Source organism: Protopterus annectens, chromosome 10.part0, assembly GCF_019279795.1.
Source record: "Protopterus annectens isolate FY-2018-M chromosome 10.part0, PAN1.0, whole genome shotgun sequence".
Lineage (NCBI taxonomy): Eukaryota > Metazoa > Chordata > Ceratodontiformes > Protopteridae > Protopterus > Protopterus annectens.
The window spans coordinates 1355280410-1355299117 of NC_056744.1; the positions used below are offsets into that span (position 1 = coordinate 1355280410).

At 36.3% G+C, this 18708-nt stretch overlaps 1 protein-coding gene across 1 annotated transcript in view; it reads right to left on the minus strand.

The window, feature by feature from the left end:
- The window catches only part of LOC122814277 (alpha-amylase 1-like), a 129152-nt gene extending 112068 nt beyond the window's left edge, over positions 1-17084 (minus strand). The window contains exons 1-3 of the mRNA XM_044086869.1: positions 16986-17084; positions 7820-8017; positions 5667-5897 (exon numbers count right to left, since the gene is read on the minus strand). Of these exons, the coding sequence (XP_043942804.1) occupies positions 5667-5897; positions 7820-8017; positions 16986-17084 (528 nt within the window). The remainder of the gene's footprint in view (positions 1-5666; positions 5898-7819; positions 8018-16985) is intronic.
- Between the last annotated feature and the right edge of the window lie 1624 nt (positions 17085-18708).

Below are 18708 nucleotides of genomic sequence, written 5' to 3' on the forward strand. Positions count from 1 at the left end.
TTGTTTAATAAGCAGTTCTTTCTGTGTTTCCTCTTCCTTAAGTCTGCTTTCTAAGTCATTTAGAGAAACCTCTATTCCTGTTATCCTTGTCTGGTGTTGTTGTAGTATTTCCTTGAAGGTGTCAGCCTGTTTTTGACTGCTTGCTTTCAGATTTTCTAAATTCTCTTTAATATCATCCATCTTCAAAGACATCTCCTGCAGGGTAGATGTCATCTGCTGTAGTTTCTTCTTTAAGGCAGCATCCTGGTGAGAATTCCTTAAGTTGTTCATTTTAACAAGTGAATATATCTCCAAGGTTTTTGACAGGAAATTATTTGTAAAACTTCACCAGTGTTTCTAATTATGTAAAGTACTCCTTTATCTATAAGATTTTATACTTTGAAGAAAAAAAAATCCTGTCTTATTTAACTAGTTATATGGAGCTCTAAAATACTGTTGCTTTCAGTTAGCAATTCAGGCTCCGCCTAGTCATACAGATTTGTTAGTGAGTGGTAATCAAAGAACTTAATTTTGCAGGTACTTGATGTATCTCTATTTTTCCCAAACTGAAAGGGTCTTTGAATTTATTTCTCAGTGATATCATATTTGAAGTACTGGGGAAAAACCCCAACCCCCACAATTTGTTTACAGGACATTATGAAATTGGGACCTTGAGTTTCCTTTTGGTGCTCTTACTTATCATAGTACCTGTTCTCTAACTTGAAGTGTTAAGGAGGGCAGAACAGTGTCTAGCCCAGTGTGCCACAGCTTCACACACTGACTTAAAGGACATGTTCATTCCACCTTTACTCACCCACAGAAATGCAGAATGCTGTCATTCAGTCACATGATCTCATCTCCAAATGTGTGCTTCTTGGACAAAAATACTTTTGTCCTGTCATTCTAAAAGTAAAGTACATTTGGAGTTAGGCCAAATGTTCAGCTATCAAAATATTACAAATAGCCAGCCTTAAGTCTTCCCTCTGACACTCACAGCAGCCTTTGTTTTGTTTGCAAAGCTGACAAGTTTACTGTAACTGCTTTGGGCAGTTGAAAGCTTCTATTTGTTTGTCAGATCCAATGTGGAGAATCCTTTTAGACTGTGGAGGAACGGCATGTTTTATATGTATGTATATGAAGTATAAGGAGAAAATTTCCATGGGGTTACTTTCTCCATATCTCCAGATGACAATCTCCCAGATGATTTCTCTACATCCTCAGGCTTTTCATTCATTCCTTCTTAGCCTCACATCTGTTATATTCTTTCAGTCTTCCAGTTTAGGGTCACATATCTGTAAAGCTTTACACTTAATCCCACCACCCTCCATGACAAAGACATATTTTGCAAACATTGGCAAATTGTCATTGTTAAGGACAAATAAAGATGACATCCAATAGTTTTTCTTGTATTATCATCCCGTGACTAAAGTTTTAAGACAAAATTAATAGTTTTGATTAAATAACTCATGTTAATATTGTTTCAGAATCATGGACTTGAAGCGGAATGGAAAATTCTGTAAGTGAAAGCAAACACATAGGAATGGGGTGTTTATTAGAAGACCGAAGATCCATTTGAGTGAATCAGAATTGAGCGACACCGTTCGAGTGAATCGAAATTGAGCGACACCTATAGCGTGAACTACGGTAACGGTGAACATCCAAAATCACGAAAAATGAAATGTTGAACTGCCATGGTTGGCCCATCTGTGGTATAGCTCTGTAAGGTAAGTGTGTGATAGTTACTGAACTTAGGGTTAGGGTGTGGTTTAAGGTAAGTGCATAGATAGTAATGTATGTAAGGTTTAGCGTAGAGATAGAAGTAAGGTTTTGTTAAGTGTATGTGTGTGGATTATTTGTTTTGTTTGGGTATATGTTTGTAGGGTAAGTGTGCGATAGTTACAGACCTTAGGGTTAGGGTGCGGGTTAAGGTAAGTGCATAGATAGTAATGTTTGTAAGGTTTAGTGTAGGGTTAGAAGTAGGGTTTGGTTAGGGTATGTATGTGTTTCATTTATTATGTTTGGGTATGTAGTATGTAGCGAACGGTGGTGTTGGCCGACTATGATGATTCCAGATTTTAAATTTTGCGGTTTAGGGGTTCAGCATATTTGCGGTTTGGGCTATGTGTGTCGGCATTGTGGTATTCGCTGTGACAGGTTTTTGGTTTCATAATATAGACCCATAGGAATGCATAGTCAACCTTTAGAAGATGGTGTCATGACCTACTCAACATATGAACCTACTAGAAGTGGAGAATGACCATGATATCACACCTGCAGGTTATGATAAAGTGACATTCCATTCTAGCTAAATAAAAATAGCTACACAGCCAAGGATATAGACTAAAAACTAACAGATTTCAAAATAATAATCCGTTTTCTTAAGAAATGAGCTGAGATCAAATCTATCCTACCAAGAATTTTACTTCCTGGGAATGATGATGCTGTTGCTAAAATATGTTAGACAAATCTATCACCACTCCTCAGTGGATCGATACTGAGATACTGTGCCTTTGTACTTCTGTACAATGTTGACCTATGCCTATCCCATAAGACATCCTCAGATCCAGCTCTGATAAATCTCTTGTAAATCTACAAAACCAACACCATCACGAACACTTGATCCTCTTGGGTCCTCCACTGTTTAATATTTTAACCAGCCTACTCTTTATACTTCTTGCCCTCAATCATCAGTTGTTCAATACGCAGATGAATCTACAGTGATCACTATCTTGGACTTTCCCTCCAAACTCCTCTCAGCTACCCAGGCTGCCTTCACATCAGTGGAAACATGGCTCTCCAATAACCACCTTATTTTGAACCCTAAAAACAAACTCTTGCTCTTTCTCCCCAAAAATCTATGCCATCTTAAAACTACCTTCTCTATACTATCTCTAAATAAGACTCCAACAGAAGCTGAATCCAGCACTAAACTCTTAGGTGTCACTATAGATGACAACTTAAATTTGATATACAAATCAACAACTGCATCAGGAAACCTCATCAGAAACTAGGCCATCTATACCGAAACAAAAAGTACCTCACCTCTAAAGCAAAAGTAACTATCTCACACCTATCTCCTACCTAGTCTACTATATGGATCCCACATATTTACAGACATTAATACCACACTTCTAGTGAAACTACACTCAAACTATAACAAGGTAGCCAGATTTGCTGCACAACATACTTACAAAACCCATCACTGCATCTCTCCTAAACTTCTAAACTGGCTAGAGCTACCGAATCTCCTTCTTCTCTCACAGTTTCAGATTATAAACTCTATACTTTATAAACCACTCTATTGCCCAAACATATCCTGCTATATAACCACAACTCTCCATCTAGGTCACTCCGTAACTCAGACCAAGATTTATTACTTGTCTGTAAGCCTAAAACTAATATTGTATGTAACCTCTATAGCAAACATCCAACCATAGCATAGAACAAACTTCCTCTTGAAACTAGATTATTATCTCATCTTAAACAATTCAAAGCAGCTGCTAAAGAACACCTGAAATCTCTCTGGTTTTGCCCCAGCACTCACCCTCCATAAACTGCCTTCCAATCACCAAACTGCCCATTATCAGACCATGAACTTTTTTATCATCTTCTACTCTCTTAATATTAACATCCTCTATCCCTCCTTATCTCTCCATCCTCAAACATTTTCTTTAAGTTTCAAACTTATGCTTCTAACCCAACCTATTTTCCCTGAATTATCTTCTGTTGTCTATACCTGATAGTAACATAGGTCAAAAATGAACTGTCACTACAAAATTGTAAGAACAAGTCCTTACTCTCATTGTCATCACTGAAACCATAGCTTGTAAGTAATTTTTGCTTAAGTATCTAAAATTTTTTTTGATTATCTTATTGAAATATTGCTTCTGCAACATATATGCAATTTTGCTTTAGTAAACTCTATTGTATTTTAATGTACTGGGCTTTTCTCCCCAGGCCTCCACTGAAAAAGGGCTACTTCAGCTCAGATGGACTAACCCAGTTAACAAGTATTAAATAAATAAATAAATAAGTAAATCCAAGGAACTGAACTTTGCAACATAAATAGAACCTGCCGGAGGGACCAATATGTGCCTCAAAGGATCCCTGCACTATGGAATAAGCTCTCCTTTTACGTGAAGCAGAGTTCATCCCTGACCCTATGTAAAAGAAACCTTGATCATTAAATATAAAATAGCAAATTAACTCCCAGTATGGCCACAATGTCAATGATGGACAGAGGTTGACAGTAAGTAAATTAATCCTCATCTAACATACCCCACCCACATAATCCTTAGCTATCTCTTTATTAACATACTCTACCATATAGGCATCCATGGAATTCTGAGACAAAAGTGGGCTGAGTTGCATGGGTATGCTTGTAAAAACCCTGGTGGTCGTTAGTTTAGTAAAAATCTATGAACTGATGAAGTTATGTAGCTTTCCTACTGTATTCCATGGTGCTGCCTGCATTCACTTATTTGCCAATCACAGACTCTACTGTGGATCTCCATTTACATAACCACTGCTTACCTGGTGAGGTCCAAGTCCAGTTATGTATGCCATTACTTCATTGTGTTGCAAGGTATCTTGAGGTCATCTATGAATGGTATATGGCATGGTACACTGACTTTAATTTGAACAAGCAATATGCATTCTGCTGCATTAATGAATAACACCCACAGAAAATAAATTATAAATGATTTAAGTAGCATAAACAAAGTGTTAACTGACTTCAGCAATGATTACGGTCTTTCTTTTAGGTCTGACAAATATAAGATTCAGTATTTTGGACAAATGCATCCTTTACAGTCAATATTTGTGAATAGGACAGCCTTGAGAGAAGTTAAGGAATTTAAAGATCAAAGCTTGTCTTTGATTTTTGTGTTACCTCTATAAAAAGAAAGGCTATGCATTGCCTGGGTATTATGCTAAAATCTTTATCTCTCAAGGATGAATGTCATCTGATCTAACTTTATGAGTCTCACATACACTTTGATTGAATAACACCTTTTTGACGTATACAAACAGTACAGCACTTGTAGCTGAAATCTGTACAATGTCAGTTTACAAAGCATATTCCATCTGTTAGACACTTGGATTACCCTGATATAGGAAATTAAAACTGTAATCACTCCATTAGAGAGATTTTAGACAGAAAGCAATATCAGAGTTCAAGGAATTCAGTGATGATATCTTACAGTCTTTGTTTATCTTAGCCATATGTGTTAATAATTTGACATTTAAACACAGAAACATCAACTTTGTTATCTCTAAGCAGCATTCTTCAAGGAGTGGAAACTATATTTAAAAATTGCAATAGATTACCATCCACTATTATTATACTCTCAAACTAACTCTCACTTTGACTAATTTCAAAAAAGGTCTAGATAACTGGTTCAAAAATGAAACAACTCAAATTTCATGGAGTCAATGTTTTTAAATGGGTTTCGGCCTTTAAAACTGGATAATAACCTATGAACTTATGAATCTTACTGAGAGTTACTGGGCAGATTGCTCCTTTCATTTGATTCTTATTACATTCCTAGTGTCTATGGCTGGATATTTGGTTGATTCAATGTGTTATTAAACTAGCTTGCCTGTGAGCTTGCCAATTAAGATATTTTTAAAAAAGAAAAGAAAAAAATAGTAAATCATCTATCTGTTTTCTGATTGCTATAACTTACCTCTTGGAAAATAAATGGCCTGGCACCACTAGAAAACCAACGAGTGTTCAGATTATTTAGCCTATTAATAATTGCCTGTATATCACCAGGCCACATGTATTTAGCAGCATCCAATCTGAATCCTGCAACACCATAGCCAATCAGCTTGTTCATGTACTCAGCAACTTTTCCACGTATGTAGTCTTTTTCCAGTGCAAGATCAAGGAGGCCAACCATACGGCAGTTTCGAACCTGTCCCCCAAAAATAAACAATGGTCAGAATAAGTGGTAACCCATTCAACTGCCTATAAGACAGTATGTGTCACTGCTTTGTGTGTGTGTGTGTGTGTGTGTGTGTGTGTGTGTGTGTGTGTGTGTGTGTATACATGTATATATGTATGTAGAAATGTGTGTGTGTGTTTGATTGTGTACTGACTGGCTGACATAAATCTACATTCATTTCCATGACCACCTAGCTTACATGGTTGGAAAAGGATTATTTGCCAGATATCAGTGATTCACTCCATGCAATGCATTTTGTAAATGCCTAGGCATGGAAAGGAGTGGTGTGATTCTGCTGCCAGTAAATCTGTGTGCTGGCATATATTAATTAAAATACTGTGCTGTCAACTCTGTGTTCCCAGAATTGAACAAATGTATGTTACAGAAGTATTTTAACAGAGGGCAGTTATCTCATGGGGTATGTTGTATCATGTCATGCCAAGAAGAGAACATCACAATTCAAGGCAGTTTATGTTCTTAATCTCCATGTAACTTTGCATCCTAATGAATGACCTCCTGCTACAGCCCTTGTTTTTACTGTTAGTGAATTTAATCTTTCCGTTCTTAAAATAATATGTCTCACTATATCATAATAAACCATATGTCATATTCATGCAGCACCTGTGACTATTATACTTAATAAAATACAGCACAAGTTGAATACACTTTGTTTAACATAATCATGAAAATGATAATTAATTTAAATGGTTAAAGTGAACTGAACACTTACTAAAGTATCATTGTTTTACAATTAATTTTATGTTTAGCTGCACTCTACATACTGATGTTGTAAATACATTTGTAAATAAAATGAAACTTTATTTTATGCTCTTTGATTTTTCAGTGTTTACTCAGTTTATCTCTAAAGTTGCACCCAAAATGATCTCATAACAATATTTGAAATAATGTATATATGTCTAAAAATTGTTCTGAGTAATTAAAAAAATGAAAAAAAAAATCTTTGTAAGAGCAGCTCCTTACTTACATTGTGGTCTTACCACTACTTAATCACACATGATATTTATCGTTGTAATGCACTCCACCAGCAAGGCCTTGTCGACAACTTGTCTTTCTGGAAATCATGGTGATACATTTAACATCAAAATACAATATCTTATACCTCAGTTTAGGTAGTGAGGCATCTGGGTTGAATCTTTCATGATGTCATGACAGGGATTTTCATCTTCAAGAAATATTCCAGTGGGCCATTATTATCAACAACGTAGAATGTGAAAATAGCACAGTTTTGCATCACAAACTGTATGATTGTGTATTGTATATGGTAAGGAGGATATCCATCTTCATAGGTTTGTTACTTATACTTGGTTGAGAACATGACTAACGGAAAATACATTTTTGTTAGAAGGGTTTGTTTTATGAACCATGTGAGTTTGTTGGTGTATATAAAATTTCATCAACACAAATTATTAGATATGTATATTAAAGTAAAACTCATGTTGCTGAATAAAGTATTAGTAACACTTGCTAAATACAGCTGTAGGGACTTTTACTGATGGACTTTACTACTCAGGACAATACATCATGTTCATCTTTGATACACTCGTACACTAACATCATGTGGGAAGGCCACACTGCTCTTACTTACATGGAGACATATTCCAAAAGACTTGCTCTCAGTTTAAGTCTGCACTGATTCTGAAATACTTGGCCTCATTGTAAGAGACATACATGGGTGTAAGGCCTGTCTATAAATAGGCTTACACTGGGGGCCAGATTTCAAAAGACCTGCTCTTAATGTAAGTAGTTATTTACACTGAGAAGCAAGTCTTTTGGAATCGAGCCCATAATGTTGTTTATATTTTTATACCATTTTCAACAACATTTGATTTTTTTTTTACTAAAAACAATGCAGGACTAACAGCATTTCTTACCTGAGTGGCATCCTGGTAGTTTTCAATATTCCCACTTTCTGTGTAACATTTGCTGTCATTGAAATCCCAGCTAGAAAATGGCACAGCAGGGAAGTCTTCCTTTCCTGGGTAGTAGGTACTTCTGCAAGTAGACTTGGTGCCACCTTGGCCTCCAGCTCCACACATGTGATTAATCACAGCATCTGCATAAACACGCACCTGAAACATAAATTATAGTACATGAAATAATGGTCAATATTCAGTCTTCCTGTAGTTTTACTCTTTGGAATAATGTGGTTTCTTCCATTTTTGTGGTTCCTTGAGTTGTTGGTTAAATGCAGCACACAAATCATGTGACTATGTATCCAAAGCTGCAATAACTAAAATGAACATTCTACCTAAACTACTTTATCAATTTAATGTGTCATCTATGGCCATTCTAAAAAAATATTTCTATAAAATAAATGCAGAATTGTTTAAACTTTTTTGCCACCCAAAACTAACTAGAATCAGCTATATAAAAGGTATATATTCCAAAGAAAAGGGGGGCCTTGGCTTGCCAGATTTCCAGTTGTAATATGATATAATCTGTTCTAACAGAATAGTATAAGTTTCAGAATTTAACCCCAATACAAAAGAATGGTCTCCTTCTTGGGTAAAAATATGGTATGAGTATGTTAAAAAGTCTAATATTAATCCAGAAGCTCTTCCCTTCCATGAGCTAGAAAACTGTAAGAAGCTGAAACTACATCGCTTTTTAATATACTAAATCAGAACATTTCAAAATCTCCTGGAAACTTTAAATCTAAAAGAGACCCTTATGTTACTACAACCTGTCTGCCTGAACCCAAATATCAAATTAAATAACACTATGATAAACCTGGAAACATACCCACTAATTAAAAACTGTAATCTATGCGATATTCTGAAATATGGAGAAAAAGTTGGACTTGCCTTAAATTTACATAAGGGCTATACCATAATACTTAGACAAATCAGAGATAACTTATCTGCACTGACAGCAATCTTCTTCTTCTTCTTTCGGCTTTTCCCGGTTAGGAGTTGCCACAGTCGATCACCTGTCTGCTCATGATTGGCAGTAGGGTTATCACGGATAGTAAATAAACCTGACATCACTACCCATATAACACTATTTAAAACTTTATCTTGCAAAAAAAGATGATATCAAATGTTAATTAATGTTATATTGTTAAATAAGTTAATTACCTCAATCAGATTCCCGTCATCTATATTACATTCTAAGTATTGGTCCGAAATGAACAAAGAACTCACGAAGGAAGAAAAATCTCAAGCCATCGAATTTAACCTCAAATTGACTCCATTCAAAAATCTTATTTATACACAATTAAAGATAAATAACAATGTGTACTATACACCAGCAAAACTCAATACTTTTAACCCAGAAATCACTCCTCAGTGCCCACACTGCTCCTGTCACAATTGTAACTGTACACACAACCTCTGGTGCTCCCTGAAGGCAAGATTGGAAAAAATGGGATATGAAAAATCAACCCTATCTTGGGAGTTTGCCATTCTAAATATCTCTATCCATAAACTCCCAAAACTAAATCTACATATCATAATCACCCTTTTTGCTTTAGTTAAATTATACATTACTCAGAATTGGTTAGAACCAAATAAACTGACTTGGACAAGCTTCAGAAATATGGTTGCTAAATATCTATATCCTCACATAAACTCATAACAAAGGATATGAATAAATGCTATTATTACCAGCAGTATTGGAATCTTCTCCTAGAACATATATTAAAAGATTAATTTCAGATATTAAGTTACTCTAGTTCAACTGTTGTAGGTAACTAGAAAGGTTATTTCTTATTTCCAAAAGAGATACTATGCAGATGATTTGTAGCACTTGTTGTATATAGTGTATATAATGTTATTTAAGTGATCGTTTTACAGTTTACTGTTTTTTTAAATAACATTGTAACTTTTTTGTCAATTTAGTATGTTCTACTATATTAAAGAAAAATAAAACAGTTTTGGACAAAAACATCATGTGACTATGATGGAAAGGAAAACTACTTTGATGTCATGTCCAGTACACTCATAGGAATGTTACCTCCAATCATACCAGTGACCTGCATTCAGAAATGGATGACAGTTTCCTTCCATGGGAATCTTCTTGGTGGGAAGTGGGTATATATTCAAAATAGTGTTGGCTGGCTATATGGTAACCAGCAAGGTGCTGGAAGGGAAGAGGATGATGGGATAATACAGACGATACAAACCGTGAAGCAGAATGTACTTGTAACAATTGCTCTTAAGTGTTCTATGCAGGTTTGTTTGTGTCTTTCGGCTTTTCCCGGTTAAGTGTTGCCACACTGGAACTCCGGTCTGCTAATGATTGGTAGTTGATTTTTACATGCCAAGTTACCAGCCCTGATGCACAACCTTCAATGAAGGTATGCACATTCACGCATGTCTTCATGCAGAAGACGCTCTAGCTGAGAATCGAACCGGACAGCGTCTTACTGTGAGGTGACAACGCTACCGCAGCACCACCACTGTGGATCTCCTAAGTGTTCTATGCAGGTAATGTAAGGAAAATTATTGACTACAACTATACCCTCTACATGCACAATAAGGCAAAATAAGAAATACAGTTTTCAGATGATATTATGTAATCAGTACCTCTTCCTTAAATGCCCTGGGTGGGGTCTCTGGCAAGGGATTCGATTAGAAGCAAGACAAGACAGCTAGGACAAACACATGTTAGGTCTCAACATGGAAAGATGAGGAACATCCAATGAATGTACATTGATCTGCAATAGCCCATTGGAAAAAAAGTGTTCTATAACTAAACAGGTGCGTTTATCTGCAACAGCCCATAGGAGCAAAATGATCCATTATTAAACAGAAATATTCCAAATCAACATTTCTACTGTATATGTTTTAAGGAGCTTTTGCAAGGAAATTGAAACAAAGAGTTGAAGTATGTCTATTCTTTTAATAGCCCTTTGGAAAAAAAGTGTTCTATAACTAAACAGGTGCATTCATCTGCAACAGCCCATAGGAGCAAAATGAACCATTATTAAACAGAAATATTCCAAATCAACATTTTTACTGTATATGTTTTAAGGAGCTTTTGCAAGGAAATTGAAACAAAGAGTTTAAGTATATCTATTCTTTTAAGAGGTATGAAAGCTAAAATACCAGTTCCTTCTACAAAGGTATATTACCCAAAGAACTGATGAGGTGGAAGAATGTATGGATAAATATATGTGGCATGTCCAAACAGCAGAAATATCCTTAGATAGCCATGGCCATCATGCCTGACTAAATGTTTCTTCATCTCTTGTACTTATAAATAAAATGTGATTGCTAATAAGAACTTACCTACCCAGTCAAGAAGATACTGACCATAACTCTCACAGCTATACCCTCTGGTATGTATTCTGCTTTCTCTACCTCACTAACTGTCACATCCCTCTCTTCCTTCTTCAGCCAGTAACAATCTTACCTCATAACCTCCCTAGTTTCTCATTAGCTTTTCCCATACATCATCACATGGTGTGTACTAGGCATGATGTACAATGATTAAATAGGGAGAAATAACCACATTACTGGAAAACTATGTTCCCTTCTGTAGTAAATCTATGAGTTCACTTTTATGTTTGTGGTTTAAATAATCTACATCTATATCATAATGTTTGATGTTTTGACATGGCAATAAGGATATCAAGCTGTGATGAAATTAATGTAATGTTTTCCTTGCTTGTTGACGTATGTGCTCTAACATCATAATGGGATGTCTTCTTTTTCTTTTATGTATTTTCCCCAGGCTGACCTTGAAAATGGTCCACATGGATCAGTGCTCTAGCCTAGTTAATAAATTCATACATCCTACATGCATACATATATACATACATAACCCATGCATTGACTGTTGGTACTAGTTAACCAGACATCTCATTCCATGACCTTCAACCCTCTCTACATCTCTTAATTCAAGTTAAGATTCCTTTTTGCATTGCAGGAGGACTCAGGGAGGGTGGGGTGGGAAAGAATGGTATTTGGCTAGCTTGCTCAATCTAAGAGGGAGGGAAGGAGGGGAAAAGATTTCTTTCTGTAATTAGGCACTCCCTGGTTATACAGGGACTATCACAAATACAGGACAGCTTGCTATTAAAAATCAGCATTATGGGACTGGGCTGAAGCTGACATTGCATCTGATGATGTTTGTTATATCGATTGATCTGCCCCCTTAGTGCATTGCAGAAAGTGCCATGTGTACACAACTGCTCATATATGCTGTTGGTGAAGGGACCATGCCACATTCCTCATTCCCTTCCCCATTTCCCATGTGGTCAAGCTGGTTCTGGCACTGGGGTTAATACCAGGGATACAATTTATTTTATTTTTATTTTATTTATTTAAATTTGTTGACCGGGAGTGTCCGACTGCATGTAGGTCCATTTTCAGCGGAGGCCCGGGGAGAAAAGCTCCACAGTAAAATAAACAGACAGTAGTTACATTGGATTACATAGTGATTAACAATTTAACATAGCAATTACTTACAACATATTTACAGATGAAGAACATACTACATCAGTAGACAACTAGAATCTTTATCTGTGAAGTACATAACAGACATTAACAAATGTTACAATGAGAAGTTCCTGCTGTATAATAAGTGCTAGTCTTATAAGCATCTGAGCTTGCTATAATCAAGGTAGTTAGTGGAGTGGAAAGAAAGGTAGTGGTTGGATGGGGTGGATGATATTACAGTGGGAGTTGCAAGGGCATAGCTAGCATGCTTTTAGGTGCGCTTTTAATAAAGTTTTGATGTGGGTGCATGACGGTACAGAGGTAATTGTGGGTGGGAGTGAGTTCCATAATTTGGCTATGGTGCAAGAGAATAGTGCTTCACCAGCAGAGTTACTGGCTTTAGTGATTTGCAAGTGATTTTTGTTGCTGGATCTTAGTGGTCTGGTGGTGCGATAGGGTTGGAATAGATTCTGGAGGGATGGGACATTTAGTGGATGGTTTACTAGTTTGTGGGCGAGTGAGAGTTGATACCACTGAAGGAGGTGAGGGAGTTCAAGCCAGCCCAGTTCAGCAAGTGAGAGACAGTGGTGACTACAGTAGGATGCCCCTGTGGCGAATTTGGCGATTTTGTTGTAGCAGGTCTCTAGCTTGTTTAGATCACATTGCCTTAGGTTGGTATATATTGGAGAGGCATAAAGTAGGGTGGAGATAAGGTGGGAATTTGCTATTGAAATCTTTGCTGCTTTGGTGAGAAATTGCTTATTTCTGTATAACGCTCCTAGTTTTTTGTGGGCTTTTTTTATGGTCATGGATATGTGAATGTCAAATTTTAGTTTATTGTCTATTTCCACTCCTAGCAATTTGGTGTGTTCAGTTGGGTATATAGTGGTATTGTCTTTTGCTGTGATGTTAAAGTGAGAGTTGTTTTGAGTATGTTTGGTGGGTTGGAAGATGAGTAGTTTAGTTTTGTTTGGGTTGAGTATTAATTGGGCATCGGATAACCATGTTTCAACAGAGGAAAAGGCTTCCTGTGTGACTTCTTGCAGTTTTGGTAGGGACTGGGTTGAGCAGATGATGGTTGAGTCATCTGCGTATTGTATGAGTGTGCCATGTTTGGTGGCAGAGGCTAGATTATTGGTGTAAACAGAAAAGAGTAGGGGTCCAAGGATGGATCCTTGGCGAACCCCTATGGAGACAGGTAGTTGGGGAGATATGTAATTTTGCCATACAATGGATTGTTGGCGGTCAGACAGGTAACTCTGAAACCAGTTGGTGACTGATTGTGAGAAGGATAGGTTATTGAGGACAGAGATAAGTTGTTTGTGTGGGACCATGTCAAATGCTTTAGATAGGTCTAGGAAAGTAGCAGAGGAGAGATAGCCATTGTTTTTTATGCTGAAGGATAGTGTTAGTAAAGGAGAGTAAGGCAGTGGTGGTGCTATGGTTTGGTCAGAAACCATGCTGAGTACTGGAAAGGAGGTTGTTAGTAAGGAGGTAGTCTAAGACCTGAGAGTGTAGTATTTTGGAGAGTGGAGAGAGAATAGCTATACAAAGATTAGGAATAATTGGAACAGAAAGTGTTAAATGGTCAGCTGGAGGGTACACAGTGTGGCAGGTATAAAAAGGGTTAATTTCTACAGAAAACTATATGATACAACCAAAAAGTTACATAGACATTATTTATGGTAAATTTATTTCCTGAATTTAAGTTTGCAACTCTTTCTGAATTATTATCAGATTGCATGTATGGCACTAATGTTTTGCTTGCATTTCAAGATAATTGATATCTGATTCTTGCAATGTCTGTATTAATATGTAACCCTTAAGTAATTGTATAATCCACCACTTAAGCATTATTAATAGCTGCCAAATAACTACAATGAGCATAAAGACAAAAATTATTTAACTAGTACAAAGAGAAACAGAACGGTAGAGTTGGTGTCTGTTTAAAAGACACTGTTATAGCTCATATAATAATCAGCAGGAAAAGGGCAGTTAAGACAGAGGTCAGAATGTGCATAAATCAGGCCCTCCCCATCAGAATAATAAGAAGCCTGTAGAGGCCTAATATAACACTAGTCAGTGACCTTCAAGTATTTTATGGGAAGACATGGATATCACATGCCGTTCATTCACATAATTTTCTTGTGGATCACACTGAACAGAATGAAGGCAACAATGCCAATAACTGCCTTTTGAATACACTGAAGCAGTGCCTAGGAATTCTTTGTCATTAAACTTGATCATTGTAAGTAATATTGCTATTAGAGAAAGAATATTTATTTTATACAAAATCCAGGAGGCAAAATGATTTTGTATAAGCATCCAAACCATACATTTATGGGAGCGACTACTGGCATCTGTGACAACCAATATATTTTCCTTGTATATTCTAAGCTGTGGCTTACATGAATTTGTAATAAACTGCTTGCAAGTTTCTCTGCAAATTCTACAGACAAGAAAAATAATTATGTACTATAAATCAGACATCTTAAGTTGTCTGTATTCTATACTGCTTGACTTTTAAGATCAGTGTGTCAAACATGACTTGTAAGTAGGTTGTATATTCTTTTACATATCAAGCAAACATTTAGGTTCTGCTGCTACAACTGTATTTGTTTATTAATGATTTGAATCCAGTGCATGTGATGTTTTGTCCATAGTTTGAAGACAACAGCATGGAACAGAAAAGCAATACTTGCTAACCATTGAATTTTGCATCACTGGCAAATACAGAATGATACTCATTAGGAACAAAACATCCATGGCATTAAAAGAGCCAGGAAAGGAAGTATTTCATCCACCCATCCTCCCATCCATCCATTATCAGTTGCTATTTAATCCATTTTGGGCCTTGATGAAATGGATCATATCCTGAAAACAGTAATGCAAGATAACACTATTTCATTTAATTTGGATTTGTGGCATCAATACAGCCTTTTCTCATTGTTTTCAAAGCTACATGTCAGTCATTTATTTACAAGAATACTAGTAAAAGTGATACACTATTACTCCAAAACAAACAAACAAACAAACAAACATTGATCAGGAATGGGGAGATCCATATTCTTTGCATGTTTTATGCAGCTCAGCATCTGAAGCCTTCTCAGACAACTAAGTACCTCTCTTTTTCCTATAATGCACTTCTCCAAATCTCCTTTGTCATGCATGTGTCAGCTTTACAAGCATCAAGGAGATGGTCCCAGGTTTCTTCTTAAAACTTTTGGGCAAAATGTTTGCAACCTTCGTTAGTATTTTTTATATATATTTTACTGGTTGTGGTTTGAAACTCTGCTTTCAGACTGGTCAGCTAAATGTTATAGCTTGTGGAGTGTTGTATTCTTTCCACATCTTTCCTAACTCAGCCCATGGACATTTTTACTTCACATACTGTCTTGAATTGCACTTTGTCATTTTGAATATATTTTCTGCTTTATTGTTGTGTCCTTATTACTGTTCTTTGACTTTACATTTAAAATGTGTAGGCTAGATTATTTATTTATTAGCATTTGTTTACTTGGATAGTCTGGCTGGGTATTTAAATTGCCCCTTTTCGTGAAGGCTCAGGAAGAAAAGCTCCGCATGCAGACCTACCATAGAATAAATACAAAAGGCAAAATACAGTGAGCAGTAATAATGACAACTGAAAAATACACATAGTTAAATTTAAAGTGTAGCAATATTCTGATTGAAGATACAGTTTTCACATCACAGCAATACACTAGTCAAACTCATTACATTTTTTTAAATTTGGTTAAATCAAGAATAGCTAGTAAGCTAAACAGCATTTCTACAAGTTAAGTATGGTGCATTGTTGAATGAATAATGTAGATAAACCAAAACATTAACTTCTGAGCACGAGATTGATACTGTTCTAGATACTGACTCATGCTGATAGTCTTCTAAGCAGCAAAAATAAATGATGCTACAAAGCAAAGGGAGAGACCCAGGTCAGAGTGTGTAGGAACAGAGTCTTAGAATCACAGCTAGATGCAGAATAATACAAAATGTTAGCCCAATTAGGCAAATTAAGAGCTGTGCAGAGAATTGGAATATGAGAATGAACAACCTCAGTTGTGTTGAAAACCAGGTAAGGGTGCAATGAGAGAAGCCTGAGAGGTGGCAGTGGCTTAATCAGCAAAGAAGAATGGACATAGCTCTTTATTTCTAAAGGGCTGTCTGAGTTAGTCTTTGAAAGGCTTATATTTGTTTATTTGCTTGATGTCAAAAGATAGACATCAGAAGAGTTGAGACAATTTTTGGCATTTGCCTTGGGTGTTACAAGAAACACCTTTATTGTAGTAGAGAAAGATCTTTTTTGGAGAGCATGGTTGGATGATGCTAATTAGGATAAGGCAGTTGTAAGGATTTAAATAAGATTATGGGATATGAATAGTTGAGATAGAGCTAAGTAGTGTGAGAGCTCTAGTTAGGAGAGTTCTTTGAGTGCCAGGCAGTCATGAGCTTTATAGAGTGTGTTACCATCAAATTTAACTGTGTTATTGTATCATTGCTCTAGAAGATTGGTCTGGGTTACATGTAGGTTAGTCAAAATGGCAGTAGGATGAAGAAGGGTTGGGAGAGTGAATGCTGATGCAAGAATTTTTTTTAGTAGAGTTAGTAAAGCAAGTTGCTACTCTATATAAGGTTTTACTTTTTGCTCAGGATTTTTAACAGTTTCATTTATATGAATGTTGAAGTTTAGATTTTCATCAATAGTCACCCCTAACATCAGTCTATGGAAAATGAACATGATTATAGTGTTGTTTGAGGAGGTGTTTGAGAAATATTTTTTTCGCAGGTGAGTTGCTGAGGTGTGAAATGGATTAATTTACCTTTTTAAAGGGTTAGAAAGAGCTGGGAGTTGGCTAATTATGATTTTCCAGATGTAATGAACCCTTGTGTTTTTCTCTCTAGCATTTGAATGTTATTATCACTGCAAATCAGTGTGTTGTTGGCATACTGCGTGGAGGTTGCATTTTTTTATAGTATGAAGGTAATTTATGAAAATGTTGAAAAAGTAAGGGGCATAATAAGGAACCTTGGGGAAATTCTACTGAGTTAGGAAGAATGGCTGAGTAGGTGCTCAGCCATTTTACAGACTGAGATCAGTTAGACAGATAGCTGAAGTCCCAAGTTAAAAAGCTCTAAGAAAACAACAGAAACAAGGTTCCTCTCATTTCTGTTTGGTTTATGGATGTAATGAAAATAACTCAGCTGAGATGGTAACTGGGGTGAGGGTGAGAACCATGTTGTCTGACTGACACAAAGTTATTGTCGCTGAAGTAATCGAGGAGATGAGTTTGAATCACTTAATCCCACAGTGATAGGATGGTGATGGATCTATATTTAAATGTTCGGTGGAATTACTGCATCTGTGAAGAGGTAGGATATAGATTTTTTGGGTACATAATTCTCTTTAATGGTTTATAAAAATGGATATAGGATATACCAGAGTGTCATCAGTGAGTTTTATGTATTCAGTTGGTAGGTTATCTAGGTTATGCTAGGCTAGTAGTTTTTAACTGGGGGAGTAGATTTTTTAGACATAGGACCTGGGTTGAAGGTGAAGGTGGAGATAGCAACAGAGCGTGTTATGGTAGTAGCAGAATCTAATAAGCTTGTATGTTCACGAACGGAGGCAACAGTCTGAAGGAAATGATTGTTGAACTGGGAGGCCATAGTTGAAGCTAGTGATAAGGTGGTTGGGCTAGGTTGATTGGATCAGCCAGAATGTAGGAGGTTATTGATTGCAGAACAAAGAGTTTTGGGTTATGTTTGTCTGAGTTCTTAAGATTTGTGAAGGGTGTTTAATCGAGTTTAATTTTGTATCTTGTGGTATTCCTGAGTTTTTAAAGATTTGCAGACTGGGTCTGTTTTGATTTTTAGCCATAGCCTTCAAATGTTTTCTGTTTGGATCATAACATTTTTTTTATATCTGGGAATGGGTTTTGTCTTTAGACATCGGCATTTAAAAGATAAGATGGTCGTGTTGAAAAATGATGTAGGTTCATCAAGGGGATGAAGTATATGGGCTTTTAGTTAAGTAATTTAAGGGTAGAATCTTTGTTGAAAGATGAGAGATTACACACCTGTTTAAAGAGTTGATTCTATCTCTGATAATGAAGGTGTGAACATGGTCAGTAAAAGATTCAGTGAGGTAACTACTTACAATGATCTGCTTCAAACACAGACACATGCACACATGTAAGTCGTGGTCTTTGTGTTCACAATCAAGTCAATCAGAAAAAGTCCTCAGTTGTTTATATCCTTTCCTAAAAAAAATGTAATTGTAAAGTTTCAGATGAAATCTCAGATAACTGGATGACTGCCTTAAATGTTTGAGAATTACAAAAAGCTTTTGTCCCCGAATGTGA